The sequence below is a fragment of the Rattus norvegicus genome, chromosome 9, assembly GCF_021556685.1.
Source record: "Rattus norvegicus strain SHRSP/BbbUtx chromosome 9, alternate assembly SHRSP_T2T, whole genome shotgun sequence".
NCBI classification, from domain to species: Eukaryota; Metazoa; Chordata; class Mammalia; order Rodentia; family Muridae; genus Rattus; species Rattus norvegicus.
Window position 1 is genome coordinate 120,349,862 of NC_141542.1, and position 27,980 is coordinate 120,377,841.

Consider the following 27,980-nt stretch of genomic DNA (forward strand, 5'->3'; position numbering starts at 1 on the left):
GACATCATGCTAATATAAGTTATCTGGAAATGGTTTAAAGTACATGGGGGTTAGCTTCTCTGCAAATACTAAGGGGCTCTGTGCCAGTGGACTCTGGCAGCCCAACAGGTCCCTAAAACCAACCCTAGAGGACACCAAGAGATATCACTGTCGTTTCTCACAAACATAAAACCTATGATGTGACTTGACGGTTGAAAATGAAAATCTTGTGACCAAGGTGCAATGTGGCACGTCTGCACCTCAACCTTTCAAAGGTGCTTCCTGCAAGGTGTTAGGGTGTAACGATCTAAACAGGAATTAACTTATCTGTTTTCAATGTGAAGTTACTGGGATGGTTTCAAAGATATAAAACGACAGTTCTTAGTCTCCAAAGTCTGTGTGTTTATTCGGTGAATGTTTATTACTGGCTCTTAAATACAGGCCTTCCTCTGGTGCCTAAGACAAACATGTTTTGAGGAACTACATGATAGTCTAGACACGTTAGACCAGAGACAAAACATTTGGATACACTGTAACACAAGAGGCAAAACATATTAATATACTGTAACACAAAGTACTTCAGGAGGGCAAGAGTAGAACCCCATCCATTTAGAAATGAGAGTCTGGGACATTTTCTTGGAGAAGGCCATTTTAGCATGGCTATGAAGGCAAGTAGAAGATTGTGAGTGAACCGAGAGAAGGCCCAGAAGGGAGTGTACACTTATTTCCCGATATTCTCAAAAGCAGATTCCATATTCAATATTGCCTGGGTGATATGGTGCTCACACACAAATGACAGAGGCTGAAGGGACAATAGAAGGTCAGAGTGGAAGGCACCAAGATAAAGACATTGGAACTGTGGCAGGTCCTCAGGAAGGCACACCATGCCTGGCTTTGTATCCGATGGCTTCTGGGGGACAGGAAGCGACAACAATGGAAAACACAAGACATAAAATGGGTCAAGGACCAGAGCTTAGAAAGGAGGCTGGAGCTCCGCATCTGCTGCAGGTGAGATAAAATGACGGCAGAAAGGAAGTTGGGAGGGCCACAAGAGACAGGATTCATCTCCTTCCCTTTTCTCCCCTCCCTTCTCTGGTTGAGAAGATGTCAGGAAAAGTGTATCCTCATGAAGCCTATCCAACTTGGCTTCTATTGCTGTCACAAAGCACCACGACCACAGCAACTTGGGGAGGAAATGGCTTGGTTGGTTTACACATCTACCACTGAGGGACCTCAGGGAGGAACTGAAGCAGAGGCCTCGGGGACTCTGCTCACTAGGAGGCTCCCTGTGGGGTTCTCAGCCTGCCCTCTTCTATCACACAGTGGGCTGGGCCCTCCCACATCAATCATTACTACAGACTTGCCTACAGACCAATCAGATGCAGGCATTTTCTCAACTGAAGTTCCTCTTCCCAGATTGCCCTAGCTTTTGTCATGTTGACAAAACCCAACAGAAATCCCACCACCGATAGCAACCCAAAGCCCAGGCATAGGACAGGAGGACTTCCCAGGGCTCAGCTGAAGAAGAGTCCAACTAGACCCAACCACACTACAAGCAGTTGTCTTGTTAGGAGCTTAGCCCAGGGCTGGGTCTTCTATGAAGCAGCCGAGCGTTGTTGGGGCAAGATTTGGTCTTACAAAAGAGCAGGGTTGCTTTCCATAATAACATATACCTATCCTCACTTTAAGTTACTTTGAGGCCAGAAGCTGCAGGCCTCTGGATCCACTGACACATGTTGCTAAGAGCAGGGTGATTTGGTAAAGGATTTGTTACCAGGGCTCCCTTTGCAGGCCTTTCAGTAGCCTGACTGATTAACTCTTGGTGAACCAGAGAGGAAGGAAAGGAAAAAAATTGAAGTGCCTTACACAGTCAGGTATGCACAGACATATATACATGCATACACCCCCACTCTGGCCAAGCCTGGCTGTCTGTCTCAATCAACTCCACAAGTATTCATTTATGCTTACACATATACACACATACCTACACACGATGTACGTACCGACAGAATATACATTTGGATGGATGGATGGCACGGAGTCCCGCAAGCCAAATCATCCAACCAACAACTTTATTTCTTTTCTCTGGCTTTTATAATCTCCTTTTAGACAAAAAGTTCTTTAGAAAATTACCCTATAGATAAAATGTTACGGAAAATGGGAGTTACAGAAGGATGCTGATATTAAGTTGAAAGAAGTGTTTCATTCTATATGCTCATTATAAGTTCAAAGCAATATTTTTAACGTGGCTTTGTCTTATCAGAGTTCACTTCTGCAGCTTTATCCTTGGACCTCAATGTTTCCCCTTGATCACAAATTTGTCCCAAGTCTATTTCTCTTTTTAGTGTAATTATGAAAGCTCGTTGTATTTCTTATTGTGCAGCCTTTACTTACTATTAGGAGGAGTGGGAATATTCTATTCTTGATTCCAACTTTATTACATCTTACTAGCAAACAACCAAAACGGTCTCTTAAAACTCTCTTCCTAAAATTGCTTGAATCAAATCGGAAATTCTATAGACTCATTAATTCATCAAAACGGCATTAATTCATGAAATTTCATCTTCATATTGATCTGCAGGAAATCTGATCAATAGGGTAGGCTAATGCCCAGGAATTATTATATCAATTTAATAATGACAGGAAAGGCATATCAGAAGCAATCCTGAGATGAAGCCTCTTTGGAACCTTGCCAGTGAGCTCACCCATTGCAGACCACACAAAAACAAAGGACCACCTCTAGCCGCTTGCTAGCCTTAGCCTATCCTAGATGGCTCCTGACATTGTCCCAAGACTAAGTCAAATGGAAGATGCCTCCATAGTCTATCTTTGGGAGTTTTCCCTCCCTGAGTCTTCCTTATCAGAGACACTGTAGGCTATTCTTTGCTGTCCCTCACTGACAAGCTTCTGGCCTACAGCAGATGATTCTTGAGGATTTGGTGGCAATTTCTTCACATGAGGAAGACTTCTGAAGGCTTTATGCTGTATGGTTTAGCCCATTAGCCTATTTCTAAATTTCATACTGAAATTTTTTTTTTTTTTGGTTCTCTTTTTTCGGAGCTGGGGACCGAACCCAGGGCCTTGCGCTTCCTAGGCAAGCGTCATACTGAAATCTTTATTAAACCATATATACGGGGCGGAGCTCGCCTCTGCCTGAACTTGAAGCAGCTAAGTCCAGCTGCTATGTGCCCCTGTCTACCTGTGCATGGGGTTGGGGCTCCTGCACAGAAGCCTCAGAGAGATCACATGCAGCAACAGTGGCTCCTTCACATTGCTTTGAATTGTCCAACTGTGGCACAAGGCAGGACAGGCTTTGGCAGGATGAAGGCAGGCAGAAGGTAATCACTGTGTGTGACGCAATCTGAAGTAGGAGGGTGGGGAGCGGAGTGCAGTGCAGCTCTTCTCAAAGGAAGAGAGGGGAAAGACACACTCCAGACCCCTTCCATGCTTACAATGGATCTCATTAAGAAAAGAACTGGCCCAGAGTGACAGTGTAAGCAGAATTTCATGCTGGTCCCTTGCACTAGCCTACTTTCTTCTTGTAAGACCCCTAACAACACAGCCACACAGTGTCCATCCAGCAGGCTGTTCTTCCCGTGGTGAACTCAAGATATCTCGAACTGTCAATCACACAAGTCAAGGTGGTGTGGAGGGAGGGGTAGCCTCCATGCTTTGGTCAAAATAAAGTATGTCCCCCTCACAGTTAGTTATCTTTATACGTTCACACATCTTGAGCTTGTTCATAGACACTGAGCTGCAACCAAGCTGGACTTGTAAAGCTTGTAGCCTGGCTTTGTAAGAAGCAGAGCCTCAGACAATCACAACCGTTTGAGCCACGTTCAACTAAGACAGATGTGAGCAGTAGCCAATCAGCTGTCGGTCCGCCCCACCTGCATTGTTATATCTTGTTTCCTTTTCCCTGAATCTAAGTATAATCTGATAGGCTTGTGAGTTGTCGAACCTTTTGAGAATGGAATTGCTGACTGATCCTAGAATTGAAAACAAACAAACAAAAAAAAAATCAAATTAAGATCTCTAAACTAGCCTGGGTGGTGGTGCACACCTTTAGATCCAGTACTTGAAGAAGAGGCAGGCAGATCTCTGTGAGTTTGAGGTTAGCCTGGTCTACAGAGTGAGTTCCAGGATGGCCAGGACCGCACAGAAAAACCCCATCTCAGAAACCCTACAAGACCTCAAAAACTAGATTGGCTGATGTATGCGGGCATCTTCGGGTCCATGTTGCTGGGGATAAAACAGGACTCATTAATGTTAGGCTTCACCACCGAGCTTCCCTCTCCCCATCCTGCATTTTTTTAAATTTAATTTATTTATTTATGTGTGTATGATGTGTGAGTGTGAGTCACGTGGCACCCATAGGGAGGTAAGTCCAATTTCTGAGCATTTTTCTCCCTTCCACAACAGAAATGGTTATTTGCAGAGCCTCGAAGGCCAGCACAAACAGAGAAGAACCAACCACTCTTCAGTCCCCCGAATATGCTCGTTATTGTGCTTAAGAAAAAGTACCCAGGTGGACAAGACAGACAACTGGGTTAAGGTGCTGTCACCAGGCCCAAGTTCACCCCTGAGAGCTTACATAGTATATAGAGAATCAATCCTCTCTCCACACACATCATGGAATGTATGTGAACACACGTGCACACTGTTAACATAGGTTTTTACTCTCCAGTAGTAACTGTCATCTTGGAGGCCTTCCACCTCTGTCTGCTAACCCAGGCCTGGTCCTGGAAGCTTCTAGCCTCTGAAAATTTTATCCAGGCCTAGAATAACCTCATCCCTTCCTAGTTCCTTCTGAGCTCTGGCTGTCAGGCTCAACTCTGCTGTGCTGGCTCAAACTCCTCTCCAGGCTGACTGATTTAATCTTGCTTCTCTCTGCGTGTAGTGGTTTGAATGTGCTTGGCTCAGGAGAGTGGCACCAGTAGGAGGTGTGGCCTTATAGGCCTTGTTGGAGGAAGTGTGTCACTGTGGAGTTGGGCTTTAAGACCCTCCTAGATGCCTGGAAGCCAGGCTTCTGTTTGCCTTCAGATGTAGAACCCTCAGCTCCTCCTGCACCATGCCTGCCTAGACACTGCCAAGCACCTGTCTTGATGATAATGGACTGAACCTCTGAACCTGTAAGCCAGCCCCAGTTAAATGTCATTTACAAGAGTTGCCTTGGTCATCGTGTCTCTTCACAGCAGTGGAAACCCTAAGTAACACGCGTGAGCGCACACACACACACACACACACACACACACACACACAAATTAATTTTTAAAAAGGTAAAAATACATATGCAGTCTTTGCCTGGAGTTTCCAACACAGAGATCCCCAAACTGGCAAGTATGGAAGTGATAATAAGATTGTCTCCAGTTGACCACACAGAATTTGATAGTGTGGAAACTATAGACAGCTTCAGGATTGGGCTGGTCATCCAAGAAGCCAACCACAGTATTGGAGACAGACTTCTAGCCCCGCCTGGTGAGCCTCGTGTTGGTGAACACACGGTTACCAGCATAGCGGCACACACAAGGAGAGCTGGAAGTCCCTCCCCGCCCCTCAGACCATGACCTGTGCGTCTCTTCCATTGGCTGTTCTGACTTTGCAACCTTTATAACTGAACTGTAATTCTAAGTCAGTGCTTTTCTGTGTTCATTCTATCACATAACCTGAGGGGGGTCATGGGAACCCTGTAATTTGCAGTCTGCCGGGCAAACCTGTGGGTAATTTGGGGATTACTAGAGACCCACAAGTGGAGTCTGAAACAGGGCATAATGATGTGGCGTCGAGCCCCTCAGTGGGCAGGGTCCTCACCAGCTCTGGTCTGTGTCAGAATGGAACAGAATTATAAGGCACTGGTTGCTGTCAGTCAGAATGGCGTGACTACTGCCTGGCAAGGTGAGAACGCACTTAGTCTTGTACAGTGGAGCGCAGGCGAGAACTCCCCCAGGCCGTGTTTCGGAGGAAACCATAGTACAGACTGGAAGACTGCCTTCTGTAATTATGACTATGAAGGGCTATAATATGCTCATTTAATTGTGTGTGTGTGTGTGTGTGTGTGTGTGTAAGCATTTTGTCTACATGTATATCTGTATGCCTCACACATGCCTGGTGCCCAAGGAGCCAGAAAAGGGGTATGGATCCCCTGAAACTGGAATTACAGATGGCTGTGAGCTGCCATGTGGGTGCTGGGAAATGTTCTTCCTCGAGAAGAGTAGCCAGTGCTCTTAACCACTGACCCGTCTCTCCAGCCCTGATATCTAGTGTTTCGAGTGTTCTTCAGTCAATATTGAGTATCTGCTGTGTGTTGGGCATTGTGACAGGCATTGAAACAGCTAAGCTGACACTAGCTAGCCCAGGGTCAAGATACAGACATGAGGCAGTCAACCTCGATGGTACAAACTACCTAAAGAATTTCTAGGCCACACTACATATAGAATCACAAAGAAGCCACAGGCAGGAAAGTAAGCCCATACCTATCCAGCTATAAGCCAGCTGAGAGGTCAGGATAAGACTGGAATTCAGAGGTAGGGCCAGGTTCCATCCTTCGTGGACTGGTAGGAGACAGGCAGGGCTGCAAGAGTAGGAAAGGCAGAGGCCGTGCTTCCGATGGCTCGTCTGGCACAGCTGGCTTCTGACATCCCTTATTTCTTACTTCTTTGGTTGGTAACTACCTAGTGGTCAGACCTGAACTTCGGGACACTTGTCATTTGTCAAATGTACTGGAAGCTCAGCTCACCCGTTTAGGAGCACAGTGAGCTCCTACGCTGGAGAACCTAGGGCCCACCTCCACTCCGCTCTAACTTCTTCCCCACAGTGGGTAATGGCGTGGCAGGGTCCAGCCCATTTCGGACAGCAAAGGTTCTGCCATAATTCTTTTTCGTTTTCGAAGTATATTATTCGCAGTAACTGCAATCAAATCATCTTCTCACTAGACTTCTTTAAATGGGAGCCTGAAATACTTAACACTATAAAGGCCACTGACACTTATTTTCCCCCACTTTAGTTCTTGAGATGGGCTCTGGCCCTGTAGCTCAGGCTGGCCTGGAACTGACTATGTAGGCCAGACGAGGTTTGCTTTTAGTTAGCGTCAATCCTTCAGCGTGACACCCCGGAGTCTGACGTTACAAGTGTAATGTCTGACAAAAAAAAAAAGTAAAGCCAGAAAGTTCAAGAGTCTAGCCTTGGCTAAGTGAGTCCCAGTCACAAACAAACAAACAAACAAACAACAAATCAGGAAAGAAGAGATCAGAGAGATAAATGATTAAGGGAAATCAAAATCCCTTTGCATCTTAAGAAATTCTTGGGTGATTTCTGCCTGCAGGAGGACCTGACAGAACCAGGCCAGGTAGACAGAGCTGCTATCTCAGAAGTGGTCAGTGGCTCACTTGTAATGCTAGGTGACAAATCATCTCAGTTGCCATCCACAGAAAGAGGAGGAAGTCAGGAGGGGCCATTCCTACCAGACAGGAAGTGTGGTTAATGCTGAGGTCAACTGGAAACTCAGAGAGATACAAGTTGGCCCACCCTTCCCAGAGGTCCGGGAAGACGTTTCTGAGGCGCAGCTAGCACCAAGGGAGGCTCCTCGTGGCCTGAGCTCTGCAACTTATCAGCCCGGGTCTTATCAAGCTCTGGACAGCAGCCAGTTCTGTGTCTCTGGGACTCAGGCAGAAAGTCCTGAGTTGGTCGCTTGTGTCGGGAGACTTCTCAGCAGGGGAGGGAGGTCAGGACACAGTGTTCCTTCAGGCTCTAGAATTTCAACATGCCTGCACTGCCCAATAGGGGGTCTTTGTTTTGTTGTGTAACAGTGTTACCCAGCAACATGGCAGCTGACTCTAATTTCAGGACTATTCAAGTACCCATGGGCCTCCTCCCTCAACATCAGGGAGCTCACAAGCCCCACCAGGGAGCACGCTCAGCTTAGTGGGTCTCACCCGGAACAGTGTGTCCTTCTGAAGGGTCTGAGGGAGGTAGTTCCCAGGATCTGTCCTCGGCTGACTGATGCTCTCTACCTCCGTGAAATGCAACATTCTAACCACTGGTTTTAGGGAGAAGTGCTTGCCAGTGCTCAGAAAAAGTATCCAGATGAACGGGTGAGCAGGCTCAGGCACCAAGCAGCGTCAAGGAGTGAGGGGTGACTGCCCATCCGCCTCCACTTCCCGGTCTTAGTCCTGCCTCCTTCATTTGACCCGACTTCAGCGTCAGTGCTAAGAACCCAGGTGCTGCAAAATGCTGCACCCTTAGATCAGCGTCTCTTGAATAAATATGCACAAAGCTGTCTCCACAACAATGACGACATGGTACCACATTCTTTCAGACCTTTCAGAGGATAGCATTCAAACACGGGGAGGCCAGGATTCCACAGAGGAGTAGGAGACGCACCAGCTGTGTTAGCCACCCACTACCAACACTCATTTCAGTAAATGGCCTCAAGAGTAAAACTACCATGTTTTGTATGGTTTTCTTGAATTAAAGAAAGCTTACATTAATTCTGAGTAAACATTTTTTTATTCATGGATGGCAAATAACTTTCTGTAAGCCACGGACGTTTTTCTATAATGTACTTGCTCTCTTTATTTATTTAAACGTGTGTGGGTCCACTGTTGCTGTCTTCAGACACACCAGAAGGGAGCATTGGATCCCGTTATACATGGCTGTGAGCCACCATGTGGTTGCTGGGAATTGAACTCAGGACCTCTGGAAGAGCAGTCAGCACTCTCAACCACTGAGCCCTCTGTGACATTCTTATGCATCTTCCCTGCCTAGTTTATTATTGGTGTTGTCTTTTTTTCTTATTGATTGTTAAGTGTCCTTTACATATTAGAAAACCTACCTTTCTGTCAAATGTTTCCCACTTCTTTTTCAACATGCCACTTGTCTTTAGAGCTTGCTCATGGCATTTTCTTGTGACACCCTTTATGTGTGTGGTCAGTCTCATTTAAAGAATTGTTTATTTATGTGTATGTGTGTGTGTACCTGAGTATATTCTGTGCACTACACAAGTACGGTGCCTGTGGAGACAAGAAGATATCAGATTCCCTGGAGCAGGAGACTGTGAGCATCCCAGTGTGGATGCGGAGAACTGAACCCAGGTCCTCTGCAAGAACAGCCAGTGCTCTGAACTGCTGAGCCTTCCACCTTTGGCACCGTCAGTCTTACTGACCACTTTCCTTACTGCCCTCTGTGTTTCATATAATGCTTAAGTAACTCACTTTAGTCCCAAATTTGTGTGTGTGTGTGTGTGTGTGCGTGTGTGTGTGTGTGTGTGTGTGTGTGTTTGCATGCAGTGCCCATAGAAGTTAGAAAAGGGAATTAGATCCCTGGAGCCACTATGGTGGGTATTGGGAATTGAACCTGGGTCCTATGGAAGAGCAGCCAGTGCTCTTAACCAATGAGCCACCTCTCCAGCCCTGTTGTCCTCTATCTTTTAGGGTTTTATTAATTAATTAATTAATTAATTAATTAATTGTTTTTTCCAAGACAGGGTCTCTCTGTATTTAACCCTGGCCATCCTGAAATTTGAAAACAGCCTGGCCTTGAACTCACAGAGTTCTACCTCTGCCTCCCAAGTGCCGGGATTAAAGGCATGCACCACCACCACCACCAACTGGCTATGGTTTATTACTTTATATTGAAATATTTATTCTCCTTTTTCTCTTATCTTCTCTCATTTCTCTCACAACTAGGTAAACACCCCAACAGTATTTACTGAAGACTTCTTTTTTACACCGTTTTTCAATATCAGCTTCATGATGAAGTCAGATATCCTTACACATTTTGCCTCAATCCCTGGCTCTCTGCTTCTCCATAGTCTTCTCTGTTACCCCATGGCTCTGCCCCTGGGCTTTCTGCACTTCCGTGTCTGCTACAGAACCTTTGTCCGTCTGTTGCTTCTAGACAGGCTTTAGGACTATCTTCTGACATCGCTCTTGCGTGGGTATCTTGGTAGCTGCTCCGGTACCTTAGTGGATTCTGGGTTGACTTCAAGCAAACTGACATCTTTACAATACTGAGTCATCCTTCCCAAGGAAAACCTAGGTGTTATGTCCTGCAATGGTGCTGTAAAGTTTCATCTGTTGAGGCCAGTTCATTCCTTTCCTGAATGCATTCCTAAGACTTAAATTCTCAAAAATTAAAGTATTACGTCTATACGAAAATGGAACCGTGTATTTTAACCGTACATTGCTATCACAGTGAAGAGTAGGGTTTCCACTGCTTCTTGCCAGTTATTCGTGTGTAGGTACAAGAACAGACCATCTATTCTAATAGTTATCAGGAAATAACCTTGGTTTTCCCACTCCTTCAAACAGTGAAAGAAAATTCCCACAAGGATGGAGATCACAGTATTTGTTCATCCCACAGACAGCATGAGGCAAGTGTTCACTAACAGGCAGTGTTAGGGAGTGGGGGAGAGAGCAGAGACCAAGGGAACCAACCGTGTCTTCTGAGACTGGTTCAGGTACTTTGGAGCAGCAGCGGAACAGCAGTCGTTTGCTCGGAAAAGTAAAACATCTTCATGCTAAACCAGATGGAACAAGAACACGGACACCCAGGACGCTCTCCCGAATCCTCTGAGCTCCTCGGGCATCATTTCCCTCCTACGCCAATGCGTAGGTATTGAGCTTATTAGACACAAAGAGCCTCATCCCCGATCTATGGACCCAGAGTATCTTCTGCCTAAGCCCCAGAATTCAGCACAGTAGCTTGCTTCCTAGCAACTCCTCATGTTGGGGATTAATCCTGTGAAGGGATGGGCTCTAAAGTACCCTGTGTGTTGTGCCTAAGACTCTGTCTATAACACGACACCATGAAATCAAGGGTTTGGAGACCCCTGTGATAAAACAGCCACTGCTCGGACACCGTTCTGAGGTAGAAATGAAAGAAATGAAACAGCAGGGAGGAACTTTTAATTGATCCAGTGATTTCTAACATGTACACGAGCGTTCGTAAACTCTGTCATTCACAAGAACTAAGCATTTTACCCCCTATCACCCTCTTAGAATACAGCAGTTAGCATCTCATTTAAATGTTGTCCACTGTGTTTTTAGTTTCCCTACCAGCTGTTCCAAGATCCAGCTTAAAAGACCAACCAAGGACCCTGCCCATGGATGGCTGAGCAGGGTGAACTGCTTGCCAACAAGCCCGACATCTTGAGTTCATTCCCCGGGACCCACAGAGTGGAAGGAGAAAACAGGCTCCCTCAGGTTTGGTTCGCAGTTCCACACATATGCTGTGGTATTTACACACATGTGTATGTGCATGCATGCATGCACACGCACATGGTAAATCAGTGTAAAATACAAAGAAAGGCCAAGGTGCCCCCGATATCACATCGGAGTGAACGGCAAGTGCCTGTTAAATGCCTAGTGGGGCTGTTTTCATCAAAACCATCCCACGTTTCAAGTGTTGCAGCCAAAAGTCACAGAACTCATTCACAACATCCCACAAGTCAAGCAGAGGAAGGCGGTGAGAGGGGTTGCCCAGGCTACGTTTGCCATGGAAATCCCATTCCTTCAAGCACCGGGGGATGAATACTCCCGGAAGTGTGTGTGTGTTTTCCAAACATCAGAAATGTCTGTGCAACACACACATGCAAGCACTCTGACAATGCTAAAAGTAGCAGCACTCTCAGCTCTTACACACACTCGCATCGGTTCGCCTGAAGGAGGGACTAAAACTCTAACCAACTTCTCTTTGAGAAAGGAAGAATAATTGCCAGCGTCAATGTAAACACCTAATTGGACAGTTACAGCGATCCAAGGAAGCCCTTCCAGTTACAGAGCTTCCCATGGGTAACCCTGGGAAGAATTTCTGTTCCCATGAGGTCGGCCCTGCTTAATAACACTGACAGGAAAGGCTAGTCACCTGGGGCCAAATCCCTGGTGTCAAGTTCAAGCAGGCAGTGTCAGGTTCTTGGCCACAGACTTAAATGAATCGTTTCTCATGAAGAACATTAGAATTTGGAATGGAAGAAAGACTGAAAAAAGGCTGGGCTCTCTTAAGGGATTCAGTCATTCCTTTCTCAAACAAACTCCAGCTGGTCCTGAAGAGGCTGGAGAACCACCAGGGAGAAGTGTGAGGGCCAGCGTCTTGAGTTAATCAAACCAACTGTCCCTCTCGGTAGCTTGGATCTCATTCCCTACCCTGGATCTAGTTTGCCATTTCACGTCTTAGACTATGGGGCACGAAAGTCAGGGGCACGGAGTCTGGAACAGATGACAGGTTTAAAGACACCTCCCCAGGCTGCATTTCATCCCACAGCACAGAGCCTTTTGTGTCTGTAGGGTTATGAAGATTAGCACACCCACTGATGACCGTGTCTAGTACATGGTGAGTGTAGGCTGGAAAGGAGGATGATGAATCTGTTTTCAAGGATTAGGGAGATAGCCCAGTGACTGCAGTGCCCGTGCTAGCTGGGTAGGTATGAGACCCTGAGCCCACGTAACCACTGCTTACAGAAAAGCACTATGGGGTGCACCTGAAACCCCCAACTCCAGAGGGTGGACACAGAGAGACAGGCAGATTACTGGGGTTTGCTAGCCAGCTAACGTGGCCCAAATGGTGAGCTGGGGGTTCAGAGACAGTGAGTCATGGGCAGACACAGAGCAACATCTGCACCCACACCACACATGCATAAACACACACATACCACTTTATAATATATATTACATATGCAACCAATATATTATATTATTAATATATATTATTTTCATATAGTAATTATGTTGTATATTAATATATAATGTTGTATAATAATATTTTGTTTTTAGTCTACTGACCAGATGAGTAGTAGACAGAGAAAATACAAGTAAACAAAACAAAAAACTGCCATCAAGAATTTATCATGGAGGGGCTGGAGAGATGGCTCAGTGCTAAGAACACTTCCAGCTCTCAGAAAGGACCTGGGTTCCCAGCACCCACATGGTGGCTCACCGACCATTAGTAACTTTAGATGCTCTCTTCTGACTTTGTGGGCACAAGACACACATGCAATACACATATAGACACACAGGCAAAAGATCAACACAATTAAAATAAACAAATCCTAAAAAGAAAAGAAAAGAGAACTCATCACCGAGGACATTTTAGCTCCTAAAAGTTACATTATAAACTTTGAAACTCCCAGGCAGCAGTGGAAGGAAACAAAGTCTTTAGAACAAAGGCTAGGGATTCTGTACAACAGCATGATAGTTTTAAAACATTCTTTCCACTTCAAGGCCAGAATGAAGCCTGAGTTCCAAATCAGAGTCAGAGGCGTGGCCGTGAAGTTGTTTTTATCTTCCAGACGATACTTCGGTTAGCAGGCACTGATGTATGTCCTAGCCCTGTTCGTTGAAAGGGCTGAAAGCAGTGATACCCACAGCACTGAGCACACCCGAAATCCAGCTTGTGGGTTTTAATATCACTTTCTAATATAAGAAATCAGAACATGTGCTGGAAAAAAACACATACAAGACAAGCCCGAAGCAACTGATTGTACAGGAAAGGTGCCCACCAAGACACAGGAGCCACCAGGGAAGGACTCCTAGTGGCTGAAACTGGAACAGTTTGAGCAAACACACAACTTACTGTTTTCTAACAGACGAAAGAAACCTAGTCCATCAGACCATTTCAGATCTTTATCCATACTGTTACAACCTCTCTGGGACCAAAAATATGGGTTAAAGATTACAGAGCACATCGCAAGTCTACATCAGTCAAGCTGTCTGAATTAGGTCAAGCATGGACAAGAACATCGACCTGAAAACAGATTTGTACATACACTACCTGTGATATCAGCCTGAGACAGGGTTGCATGCATAAATAACAGCATGTAACATAAAGACAGATAATTAAAAATTGTAGCTGTGAAGTATACTTAACATAGAGAGCCACACCACCGTGCTTAGAGTTCTAGGAATTGTTCTAATGGGAAACTCCCAAAGGAAAACCTATAATGGGAAAAGGTTGACAAGTAATTCCCCACAAACCGTAAGGTAGGGATGACAAAGCGACAGGGTAAAATGGAAAGAGAAGACCTAACCCTGAGGGAGACTGTGTGCATGCGTGTGCAGGTATATGTGCACAGGCAAGTGTGCATGTGTGCATGTGTGTGTAGGTATATGTACATAGGCATGTGTGCATGTGTGGGCAGGTCTATATGTACAGGCATGTGTGCAGGTGTGTGCAGGTCTATGTGCACAGGCATGTGTGCTTGTGTGTATGTGGAGGCCATGGGTTGATGCCCCACATCTTCCTCATTACGTGTCATCTTATCAATTGGTACAAGGTCTTTCACTGAACGAAGTGCTTACCCGTTGGCTAGTTCGTCTGGGTTTTCTTTTTGTCTCGTCTCCTTTTCCTCCAACCTCCAGTCCTTACATCAGTCTGCAGCCATGACTAGCTGTTCTTGTTAAACCTGGCTGCTAGGATTCTGAACTCAGGTCCCTGTGCCTGTACAGCAGGCACTTTACCAGCTGAGCCACCTTCCCCATCCCCTTGAAGAATGTATTTTAAACATACTCTAGAAACAAAGGAACAGCATTAAATATGTATTTTAAAAATCATAATTTTTTTTTTGGTTCTTTTTTTCGGAGCTGGGGACCGAACCCAGGGCCTTGCGCTTCCTAGGTAAGTGCTCTACCACTGAGCTAAATCCCCAGCCCCAAAATCATAATTTTTTAAACTTTTTTTTTTTTACTTATTCACCTTATTCACCTGATGTTCCGCTCACTGTCCCCCTCCGGGTCACCCTCTCCCACAATCCTTCTCACATTCCCCCTTCCCTTCTCCTCTGAGCAGGGGGAGACCCCCTTCCATAGTTATCCCCCCACCCTGGCACATCATGTCTCTGTGAGGTTAGTCGGTACATGAAGACCAAGCTGCACATCTGCTACATATGAGCAGGGAGGCCTAGGTCCAGCCAGTGTGTGCTCTTTGGTTGGTGGTTCAGATTCTGAGAGCCCCAATGGCCCAGGTTAGTAAGAAAATTTGTTAATGATCTGAAGAGACATTTCACGCAAGACCCAACTTTAGGGGTCAGGAGATACATGAAAAGTTGCCCACTCTGTAGTAACAAAATGAATGTAAATTGAAGTTTACTCTCCAATATCCCTACACACCTTGAAGCCTCACAAGACTCAGCCAGGATGAGAGGACACACAGTCACACTGGCTGCTGGTATCCACCCCAGTAAACACTAGCATTGCCTCGTAAAACTGAGCACGCACACATCTTCTGAGTCAGCAATTAAACTGCTACATTCTGCAGTCTAGAGACATGCTTATGCCTAGCACTGTGAGATACAAATGAGGCCATCCACCAATGTCCAAAACAACCCACATCAGGAATGACCCAAGTGCCCATTAGCACCAGGACGGGTAGACACCGTAAAACAGACCCACGTTCAGACACCAGACGACAGCTAGTATGCGTTCGCTGGGTCATTCTCACAAGCTGATACTGAACCGGAAACCAATCGTCACGTAGCGAAACATTATTCCGTTCCCACAAAACTCAGAAGCGGGCAAATCCAAACAGTCATTTGCTGAGAAATACAAACACTAAACACGGGTGTTGAGAACCTAAGGAAAACAAAGTGTGGTTCTCGTTCAAGTTAGGACAGCGGAGAGAAGCGGCTGCAGCCCGAGAGGAAGGCTGTTTGACAGGGTGACTCAACGGTTCGTGCTTTTTAACCATGTCCTCCCTTAGGCACACGCCAGTGTTTTATAGCCTCTTCTTTAAGAGCACTCTAAAACTGAAGGAAGAGATTCCAGATGTGTTTGGGGCTGGCTGGGAGCTCCACAGTCAGCAACTTCCTTCCTGATTTGGGAACAGCATCAGTAGAGGCTGGGCCACGGGCATCCTGAGAACAGAACGTACTCTACATGACAGGGAGCACAAGCTACCGTGCCTCATCCTCCCCGTGAGCCGTACTGTCGGCTTTACGGCTTGCCACATGTCTAACTTCTCGGCGGTTTTTTTTTTGGTTGGTTGGTTTGGTTTTAGGGGTTTTGTGCTTTTAGCATTTAGAATACATTGGGTTTCTATAATCTAGGATTCAAACTTCTGTTCTTTTGTTTGTTTATAATTTAAAAAATTATATATATATATGTACACATATACATATATTTTTTTTGATCCATTCATGACTAGGGTGGCTTTTAAAGTTGCATGTAAGAAGCCAAGCACTTTAATTTTTTAGCAAAACATTTGATTACAAGTACATGTAAATAAAAAATTATTTTAGAAAAATGTTTACTTGCTATGCTTTAAAGAGAAGAGAGGGCATGCGATAATAAGAACCGCCTATTCTGAGTGCACTTTTAATCTTTTAGAAACATCAACTTTATTAAAATACAAAATGACTGGGCTTCGGGTGGCTTGCTGCCCTAGGTGGTGTGGTATGTTGGGGAGTTCTAGGATACAGGAAGTTCCCCTCTGTAGCTCTTGACTGCACAGGAAGCTTTGGTCATTGCAAGCCTACTCAGGGACCCAACAGGCCTCTCTTAGTTCACCTCAAGGTTGGCAAACTGGTTTTATGTCTTGGCCCGGCAGCGTCTACCGTGCCGCAGTGATGAGGAGGAGGCTAAGGTTAGTGCAGGTCAGGAGAGGATCTTGGCTGCTTTACTGCTGCACGGCTAAGGAAAAAGGGGGCAGGGTAGGAGCCAGGCTGACGCAGCATCAAAGGCTTAGCCCCTCAGCACACTCACCAGACACCTTCTGTCTCCCCCCCCGCCCTGCGTGGCACCATATGCATGTTCTTCATGACCCCCTCTCCCATGACACAAGTCAAATTCATCCCCACTTCTGGAACTAGTGGGGAAATTTCTGTTCCTGGGATTTCCTCTCACTATTTCCTACCCTCCTCTGACAGGAGTCACCCATCAGAGTCTTTCTGAGATGTGTCTGTGACACACTATCCTGGCTTTTCCTAGTCAGGTTGTATGACGTGGACGTCCCCTTTCCTAAATTCTTCTGTCTGCTCTGGGCTATGCCCTTCTATTGCTTGTGCTGCTGTGAGGGAAAGGATGGGCCTGTCTTGTATCGCTCTTAAGTTACTTCTCTACATCCTCTCTGCTCCCCAAACAGCTCTCCAAGACATACACCCTCATCCTTTCCTGTAGTTCCCCCAGGACTTTGCCTCGCAGGAAATCACCGATTTGTAACAAATAAACCTATTTGTAACTGAATGGCTGAGAACTGATCCGGCTTGTTTCTTTCTTCCTGCCTACAGGTCCTGTTCCTACTCACAGGGCCTGTCTTGGTGAACAACCTCGGCTCCAGGAACAGATTCCTGACCCACTGCAGCAACCCCAGTGGTCTCTCTCAGTGCTCCTGAGGCAAGCACGCTACTTTGTAGCTTAAAGAAGTGCTTAAAGTGCCACAGAAGAGGCAGCTTGTCTGTGGAAGTGCCTGCTGAGAGCTCTGCTGCTTCTGTGGATGGGGAGATGAGAGAAATCCAGGGCAGGGAGGTCAGTGACAGCAAGGTCCCCTGAAGCTTATTACTCAGCACCTGAGAAGAAGGGTCCCTTTGTTTCCTTGTTCCCTACATCACTGTCATTGGGTAACGTCCCCTTGTAAGATAAATAAACCTGATCTAATGGCCTTGTACACATGCAATCCTTTGCCTCGGGCGGGAGAAGCAACCGGTTCAGGGATCTGGGCCAGAGCTCTTCAAGGTCAGTGGTGGGAGTAGGGGGGCAGGAACAGGAAGGCAGGGGAGTGATGCTCACAGAACACCTTTGAGTTCCCAGGCCCATCTTCCCACAGCCAGACTGCAAGCTTCAGGCTGAGAGAGGTTACCTGTTCTTCTAGGTTGGCCAGCAGGGTCAGCAGGGGGAGAGCTTTTAAAATGAGTTTATTCTTTGGCAGTTTCACACGTGTCTAGAATGAATTCTGACCACCCCCATGGCGCCACCCTCTTTCTACTTCCCACATCCCTGACAGCCACCCCCTTCCTCCTAGCAAGTCCCTGAGCTACTTTAATGTTTTTTGTTGTTTCTCGCTGTGGCTCACTGGGTTTCAATGGGCTCACGTGTGTGGGGATGGGTGGGAGGCTACCCACCAGATCCTGAACAAACTCTCCAGTGGCTTCATCACTGGAGACGAAACTTCCTTTCCCTTACCAGCCCTCCACTGCCTCGGGGTAGGGACTCAAGCATCCCTCCCCTCCCCTCCCCTCCCCTTCCCTCCCCTCCCCTCCCCTCCCCTCCCCTTCCCTTCCCTCCCCTCCCCTCCCCTCCCCTCCCCTCCCCTCCCCTCGACTGGACGTTTAGTAGCTGCTGTGAGTACAGGTGCCACTGCTATGCCACGCCTGCAACCCAGAGGTCTCACTGGGGCTCTGCTGCTCTTACGTTCTTCCCAACCTTGGTATAGGGAGGTTTTTGTTTGCTGATCTTCCAGGCAAGCTGGAGAAAGACCAGGAGCTGGGCTGGATCTGAACCACCTAGACCTTTCACCCTAAGGCACGGGTTAGGCCTTTAATACAGCCAGACACCCAAAAAGCCCAGAAGCCAGAAGGTTTTCTGAACACCAATGTGGTAAGTACTGAGAAAACTCAGTACCACAAAACTTCATGGAAAAATTACAGTATTGTATAAAGTCACTTCTGGCTGCGTTTGTGAGGTATATGCATTCAGACGAAGGTTCTAACTCCAGTACACACTTTACACATGCGAAAATAGTTCTGAAATCTGAACTCGCAAGTGCCCCAGTCCTAGGCGGACTGGATGAGGGCTGCTTAACCCCTCCTATCCTCTGTCCTGTCTACACATGCGCATGAGACGCACTAACTGAGGAACTGGCGTCTCTTCTGCCCAGACCTCCACTCCTGACGCCTCATACGGTCTGCCAGGCTCAGGCTGAATCTGCTTCCATCCAAGCTCTCAAAACATGCTGTGCACAGCGCCTCTTAAGGGCAGGCCAGCTTACGCCACCAATATCTGTTAAATGAGGTCATTAGATCATTTATACCTACACACACACACACACACACAGAGAGAGAGAGAGAGAGAGAGAGAGAGAGAGAGAGAGAGAGAGAGATGGACGGACGGAAGCTCTATACACTGTCCTCCTGTAACTCCCAACGAAATGTCCAGCTTCCTGGAAATAGTGACAAAGCAAAGCACTTTGGGATTAGAGTAAAATGAGGACAGGCTTGGAATAAGGTCTAGGACCTAGAGATTTGGCTCACTCCCTGAAAGAGTCATGCCAGCAGGCAGAATCTGGAGCAGCCAGATTGGCTGACCAACTGCCTGATTCTCCTGCCATGGAGAGCTGTGCACAGGCGGATGCCCACCAGGTTCACAGGCCCTGCCACTTGCCAGACTCTTTCTAGTTCTGTCTCTGGAAGGCACATGTACTCTGGACAGAGACCAATACAGCAGGCGTCCCCTTTCTTCTTTCAGAGTTATTTTTGTTGGTGGAGGTGGTGCATGCATGCTTGTGTGCATGCATGTTTGCTCACACGTGTGTGTGTGTGTGTGTGTGTGTGTGTGTGTGTGTGTGTCTGAGGATTAAACACTGGGCCTCAAATAAGCTGGGAAAATGCTCTAAGTGACAGCTCTGAATAGCATCATCCTGTATTTCTTTTGTATCCTATGTGTGTTGGGATGGTCGGACATTTCACTCAAATGCTGGCAAAACATCAGTCACAGGCAACTCTCTCCAGAAGTTTGTCTGCACACACAAATGATATGTGCATAATATGTATATGCATGCGTTTACCACTATCCTAACTCCCCCCAAACCAAAATCTTATTTACTGAATTTTCATAGATATAATTATAGATTCACATGCACTTATGAGAAACAACACCCCTAGGCAGTGAGAGATGGTTTAGTCAGTACAGATTTCCTGAACAGGATCAAGGACCTGAGTTTGGATCCCCACACCTATAGTTTAAAAAAAAAAAAGACAGTTTCAGCAGTGTGTGTCTCTAAGTCCAGCACTGGGAGGCAGAGAGAGGAAGGTCCAGCCCAGCCAAATTGGTGAGAGATAAGTTAGTGAGCAACTGAGGAAGACCCTCTCAGTCTTGATGTCTGACTATACACCCCACCCATCACTACCTTAAGAAGGCAGTCATTATATTCCCAGCAGCAGTCGTCAGTAGGCTGAGGCAGAAGGATTACAAGTTCAAGGCCACCCTGAGCTACACGTGAACTTCTGTTAAGAGGGAGAGGGTGGGCAGACAAGATGGCTCAGTGGGTTAAGGTGCTTGCAACCAAGCCTAGTGATGTGAGTTCCATCTCCGAAGCTCACTGGGAAGAAGGAGAGAACGGACTGGCTCAGGCTGTCCTCTGATCTCCACACATGCTTTCTTGCCCTCCACCTACTACATAAACAAATAAAATGAAGGGAAAATAAAGTCAAGCAAAATAAATGAATTTGGGGGTGCATATCTGTAACCTCAACACTCAGGAGACAAAGGCAGGGTGCTATATATGGAGTTTAAGGTCAGCCTAGGCTACATGAGACCCCCATTTCAAACAAATAATGATCTAAGTTTCTTTAGTCACATTTTGCAAGCTATCCCATAATATTGCAAACAAGATTTAACACGGATGTGTTTGTAATTACATTTCCGAGGTCTACTAGTCTCGCTAGGTCTAGCTAGTCTCTCGTTTGTACCCATTTCTTCCAAATTGAAATATGTCATCTTGAAAGGAGGCTTTTTTAAGATTCATAAAGCAAACAACTCATAAGTCTTAGAAAGTCCCTGAAACTAATTAGGCACAAAGGCTGCCTTCCCCAAGGGTAGTAAGGATGTGTGAGGAGCCTCAGAGCAGCCAAGCTGCCTGGACTAGACTATTTGACCTAAGCTGCGTGCAAGTCTCACAGTGTGCTCCAAGTCTCCAGTTTTTATGAGCCATCACCCATGCTTGTGTGGGCTTTTGGTGAGGACATTGCCTTTGAGTCATCCCTGCCCCTGTAATTAGCCCCTCACTCCTACTCCTGTAAGTCGCCCCAATAAACTCATTGCTTCACCAGTTGGAATTGGTTGTATTGTTACTTTGGCCTGCCTTCAGCTCCCTATGTGAAGTGTTCAAGGTTCCTCAGGAACAGTGTCACACAACAGTGTGTGTATCAAGCTCCATACTGTTGCTCCTTCTGCTTAGGTTCATGAACAGCTCTCACTTAGATGGTCCTTTTACAACCACAGAAACCCCCTTATCCCAAACATAACCTCAGGCAACCACTCCTAACACCATTCTCTAGTTCTACAGTGCTTCTGTTTAACATGTTACACATGGCATCACACAGTGAAATGTTCGGTACTGGATTTTGCTGTGACTTGGATTTGAACGGTCACCCAAAGGTGGCCCTTGAGTTAACGGCTAAGGCCCACATTACTGGTATTGGAGGCAGTGTCAGTTCTCGAGGTGAGGTCTCATTACCTCTTACCCACAAGCCTTTTAAGAGAATTATGAAGCTTGGGTTTTTCTCATCCCTATCCATGAGGTGAACATGTTGGTTTGCCACAAACTCCCACTATCAAGAACTATCACGGGGGCTGGAGAGATGGCTCAGCAGTTAAGAGCACCCGACTACTCTTCCAGAGGTCCTGAGTTCAATTCCCAGCAACCACATGGTGGCTCACAACCATCTGTAAAGAGATCTGATGCCCTCTTCTGGTGTATCTGAAGACAGCTACAGTGAGTGTACTTACATATAATAAATGAATAAATCTTTAAAAAAAAAAAAAACTATCACAGGCCCAAAGCAAAAGGGGCAACCAATCACAGACTGAAATCCCCAAAGTCTGAGTTAAAACGAACCTTCTCTCCCTGTCAGTTGAATTAGGTCAGGCATTTGTTACAGTAACGAAGAGCTCTGCACAGCTTTATTCACTCAGCACAATGCCTCTGAAGGCTCACCCAAGCAGCAGTGGGTCTCTTTGCTTTTGTAACTGAGCAGCAGTCCACGAAGTGCAACACAATCTTATCTGTTTAGCCAGTCAGTTGGTCACTCAATGACATCTGGGCTCATTACAGTTTGGGGACGCCGCCCAAAGTCCGTGAGTGTTTGTGCATGGATTTGGTGTGAACACAAATCCCAGCTCTCTGACACAGATGTCCAGGTGTGTGGTTGTTCTGTTGGATGGAAACGGCAGGTTTGCCTTTGCAAGCAATTGTGGAGCTGTTTCAGTTTGGCTCTGTTGCTGGCCCTGCTTTCCTCCTCACACCAGGCCAGCATCAATGACCTGCCTTGCTCCAACCTCACTAGTGTGTAATTAACTACAATCATTATTTGTGTGCACAGGATGGGGCCTGTCAGCAGTCGGACACATGGCACGGGGTGTTTGTGGAGACCAGGGAACAACGTTCAAGAGCTGGTTAATTCCTTCCACAGTGGGTTCTGAGGACCGAGCTCAGATGTGCTTTTACTCGCTGGGCCATCTTGCCAGCCCCTCACCAACTCAGACTTCGGGGATGATGTTTTTCCTTATTTCACTTTCTGCATACTTACTATTAATAAACAGAAACGTAATTGAGTTTTCTGTGTCGTGCATCCTACAATGTGGCTGAACCTATTTATTTCATGTAAGAACTTTCCAGTACAATCCTTAAAAATTTCCCATGTACCCATAAACCAGCACTAACATTTTTTCTAGAAAGTTTTATATTATTATCATAAATGGAACACCAGTGTCAACCACTCACAAGTAAATGAGATTCTAAAAATTAAAAGGAATTTAAAATTTAGCTAAGGCAGTGTTATTTTCAAAGGCTGGTGCTCTCTTTGTCTTTCTCTGTTTCTCTCTGTCTCTCCATCTCTGTCTCTCTGTCTGTCTGTCTGTCTGTCTGTCTATCTACCTACCTACCTACCTACCTACCTACCTATCATCTCTTTCTTCAAGGGAGACAGCAAATATAAGAATATGTCTTTAGGCCAGGCCTGGTGGTACCTGTTCATAATCTCAGCTCCTCAAGACAGCAAGATGGGAGGAGAGCAATGTCAAGGCCTGCTGGGAGCTACAGAGTTCAAAGGTCAACTTAGAGAGGCTTATAGCTTGTTTAGCCATTCAGTGGTACAGCACCAGCATGCACACCGTCTAAATCTGATCTCTAGTTCCACTGCACAAAAGAGAAAAGGAAAGTTAAAAAATGTTAAAAAAAAAAATCGATGGGAGGTTTGGCGAGATGGCTCGGTGGGGAAAGCAGTTACCATGCAATTGTAAAGAATTAGAATGGGAAGACATGGTGGCCCATCTGAAATCACAGCACTCCAGAGGTGGCTCTGCACCCCGAGGGCAAGCCGGCTAGCCATGCTACCTGAACTGGTGAGCACTGGCTTCAGCCAACACCCCGTTCAATGTATCAGGTCAAAGAGGGCACCTGACACCAACTCTGACCTCCATATGCACTTGCACACATGGAAACATGCACACGCATATACACGCATACCACAGACACAAGCGGAAAAAAAACCTAAAACAAAAAACCAGAACCTTACTGGCCTGAGGCTTCTCTGGAAAGCTCTCTAGGATACAGCACGGGCTAAGCCATAAAACAAACCTCAAGGAACTCATGCAGAGCTGGCAAGCTGGCTCGGAGAGTAGGAGAGTAAAGGCGCTTGCTGCCAAGCCTGACGACCTGAGTTCAACCTGCAGGGCACACATGGTAGAGGGAGGAACCCCCGTAAGTGGTCTCTGATAAGCATACCAGGACAGGTGCACATAGATAGATAGATAGATAGATAGATAGATAGATAGATAGATAGACAGACAGATAGACAGATAGATAGACAGACAGGTAGATGATAGATAGATAATAGATAGATGGATAGATAGATAGATAGATAGACAGACAGATAGATGACAGATAGATGGATAGATAGATAGACAGACAGATAGATGACAGATAGATGGATAGATAGATAGATAATAGATAGACAGATGATAGATAATAGGTAGATAGACAATAGATGGATAGACAGATAGATAATAGAGAGATAGATAGGTAATAGATAATAGGTAGATATATGATAGATAGATATATGATAGATGATTGAGAGGTAGATAGATAGATAGGGAGATAGATATTAAACTAACTGATTAATCAATTTTTTTAAAATAAAAATCAACCAGCCTTTCTCACTGACCTCTTCAGAGTTTTGAACAGGAACTACAATAAAAAGTCATCTCCTCTGTTGCAGAATCCAAAGGAGGGCCCTCGAGAATGACTGGCAGCAAAACAAAGGCTACATCCCACGCTCTGGACACCTGCGGGATCCTGAAGCAAGCGCTGGACTCAGACCTCACTGAGGCCACACTAGTGAAGCAAAGGAGGCTGAGCAGAAAGGCTGCTGTGCCACCTGGGACAGTGGGCCGGGATGTCACCACAGCCTCTGGGACAGTGGCCAGGATGTCACCACAGCCTCTGGGACAGTGGCCGGGATGTCACCACAGCCTCTGGGACACTGGGCCGGGATGTCCCCACAGCCTCTGGGACACTGGGCCGGGATATCACCACAGCCTCTGGGACAGGAGAGCTGGCTGTGAACACATGTAGAGTTGAGTAAGATGGCTGGGTTGTTGGCCAGTTCATCTTAGCTGGATCTGTACAACGTGGGGCAGACATCGGGATGTCTGCAGAGAACTCCAGTGAGCCTACCCTGGGAATGAGAGGTAGCGATCCTGTTTTATCTGGAGGCTGTGCTGATCTGAGGCTGTCCCTCATCAAGAGCCCCCGCCCTCTCCCATCTTGTATTGGTCACATTCCTTCTGTGGACCACGACGAGCTCCTTGTCAGGTATGGAGAACTGAAACTGAGGTGCCAGGCCAGCATTTCTCCACAGACCAATGGGAACATAGCAAAGGCCGGAGCTATCATAGGGACAGCACCTTCTCATGCCTAATCTTTCCTAAGATTAATCTCAGTCAGGTTTCAGCTCCTTGTAGCAAACAATCCTATCCCATTCAATTTGAAATCAATTTTGCTTAACTTCTAGTTCATCAGACCACACACACACACACACACACACACACACACACACACACACACACACACGCTTTCTTTGTCAAAGTTTCCCTTTACCACAATGAGGTGTCAGATGAACCCACCTTCTTCAGTGAGGCCGATTCAGCCCACCCAGCACCCAGGGTAGGAAACACTGGCCAAAAAGCTGCTTCGGGATTACAATAAAGGAGAATATCTGATCTGAGTAGGAGAGCTTAAAGACTAGTCCAGCCGCCAGAAAAACAGGTGATTAAGTGGAGCTCACGGAGATTACAAACTAACCTGAGGCGGTGTGATATAACATGTTTGCAAACACAAAGAAACAGAGTAATTTACCAAACTCCATCTTAAGGACTTTGGCAAGATCCATTTTCAACGCTTATTTAATTTTGGTTTAATTGTATTTAGGTATCAAAACCAGAAGCACGGTGCAGCTCTTTATGAATACCACCACCAACAGGGGTTCCTTAGAACTCAGAATCAAGGAAACAGAGGCAAAGCAAGTTTGCAGCAGAAGCCTCCCCGTCAGTGTTTTGCCTTCCCAGGACTTCAGTTACCCACAATCAATTGAATCCAAATATATCAAATGGAAAATTCCAGAAATAAATAATGCATTACATTTTAAACTATATTACACTATTACAATCCCATTCAATCTTATTAGTGTTTCAATCTTTATTACTGTGCATGTTGTATAAAATTAATTTCATCATAGAATTGTATATGCAGAAAAAAAAAGTAACATTCATGGGCTATGAAGTAACCTATGGTTTCAGATATCCACTGGAGACTGGAATGGCTCTGTCACGGAAAAGGATGACTAGTCCATAACCCTTTGAAGTGGCATTCATTACAAAAACAGTGAGCTTAACAGGCCAGATAAGGACAAAGCCTCTAATCCACCCCCCACATGCCACAGTTTGGGCGTAGCCCTCAAGGTGCATGAGCAAGAAGCATGGTGGAAGAATGGATGGGGATTAGGTCAGGGAGGCGAGAACCCTCAGAAGGGATCAGTGTGGTTCTCGTGACACACTGCTTAGCTACTGCAAGAATGGCTCGTTGTAAAAAGAGAGACCTAAGCCACTGAATCTCGCTGGGCCCCTGCCTCACCAAGTGATCAACTCTGCAGATGGCCTCTGCTCCCTCTCTGTCTCTCAACCACGTTGTACTATGATATAGCCACCAGACTTCCATTCTTGAAACACTGGCAAAGCACAATGCACGTCTTTTCTTTATAAAAACCCAGCGTGGGTATTCTGATCTCACGATTAGAAAAAGGATTAAGACAGGAGGTCAAGGAAGTCCCATAAGTAATTGCTGCTGGGGTGATAAAATGTATCAGACTCAGATATTATGTCAAAATAGTAACATTATTATATAGACTGGACCACATCCTCAGGTTAAAATCTAAACCAAGCAGATGTTGTGAACAGTATCAAGATTTCTCGTGGCCATTTGTACATGAAAGTGTTACTAAAATTATATTCGCAGTAATGTTGATAAGAAGAATAAGGTGGTAAATCTAGTCTGACCATGAGCTGTGCTATATAGAGATGTAGAGGCAGTTTGATTTATTATTCACCGTTGCAGGAACCATAAGGTTTATATCGTTCTCCTGGAATTCCACTCTGGCATCATAATATCAGGCTGATGGCCGCAGTGAGGGGCCAGCAGTTACATCGTTACACAGAGCATAAAAATGGGCGGAGACATAAGTGCACTTAGGCAGAGACATTTGTTGGTGGGAGCTGTGACACACACACCTCTCTCTCTCTCTCTCAAACACACACACACACACACATACACACACACACACACACACACACACACACACACACACACACACACGAAATGTGTCTTACCTAATATCTGATAGGTCACACTTGTTCCCGGCAATCGCCATCACGATGTTCTCTGGGCCATGCTCCTTCAGCTCCTTAACCCATTTTTTCAAGGTATGAAATGAATCCTAACCAAAAAACAAGGTGAATCACTGAGAAAGCCATTGGTACACTTCAAAGAAGTAGAGATATGAGCCCTGTGTAATTCAATGGGAAAAAATGTTTTTATCGGACATTTACTTAACACTAGCCAAGATGCCTCTCTCTCTCTCTCTCTCTTTTTTTTTTTTTTTTTTTTTTTTTTTTCCGGAGCTGAGGACTGAACCCAGGGCCTTGCGCTTGCTAGGCAAGCGCTCTACCACTGAGCTAAATCCCCAACCCCAAGATGCCTCTTTCTAAGTTAAAGCTTGAGGGAGTTAAAAATCATATTTGTAACTTTCTTCGGGAAGCACCATTGACTAGAAAGAACAGCCTTCACTCTATGGGAACCAGAATCTCAGAATCAAGCAAATACTGAGGCTTACTTCAGGAGAAATGTGTTTGTTCAGGCCCTGCTTGCCTTTCACTGATAACCTCACTCTAGGGCAGAGGCCGGGTGGGCTGACATTTTGGTGGAAGCTGTCAGAACTCATGGACTAATCAATATCAAAGAACCATCTATCACTCGGCATTTCAGAGGGACTGGGGCAGGAGGAACCACACCAAATCAAAGCACTTGCTTGTTAATGAATATACCTCTAAATACATTCCAGTCGATCTCATGTGAGGAGACACACTCCAGGGTCCTCAGTGGACGCCTAACACTGGCTTGGAACCCAAGCCAAGAAACAACCTGTTTCTGTTCCAGGAGTGCCTACGGCACAGCTGAAGCAAACAAGTGGGCAGAGTAAGATAAAAACAGTAACAAAGTAATCACAAAGATAGAATACATTGTGGTTTTTTGGGTTTTTTTTTTTTTTTTTTTTTTTTGGTTCTTTTTTTTTCGGAGCTGGGGACTGAACCCAGGGCCTTGCGCTTCCTAGGTAAGCACTCTACCACTGAGCTAAATCCCCAGCCCCAGAATACATTGTTTTAAATGTACCACTTGTTTCTGGAATTTTCCCAGTGAATAGTTTTGGAGGGCAGTTGACCTTGGATAAGGAGGACTACAGAAAGTCAAACCACAGATAAATGGGGACAACCACCTACAAGCACACACACAGTTACCTTTATAAACACAAA

At 45.9% G+C, this 27,980-nt stretch overlaps 1 protein-coding gene across 2 annotated transcripts in view; it reads right to left on the reverse strand.

The window, feature by feature from the left end:
* The window catches only part of Rab31 (RAB31, member RAS oncogene family), a 127,824-nt gene that overhangs the window by 18,020 nt on the left and 81,824 nt on the right, over positions 1–27,980 (reverse strand). For both annotated transcript variants that reach the window (NM_145094.2, XM_087564730.1), the window contains 1 exon segment: positions 26,781–26,887. In NM_145094.2, coding sequence (NP_659562.2) covers positions 26,781–26,887 — 107 coding nt within the window.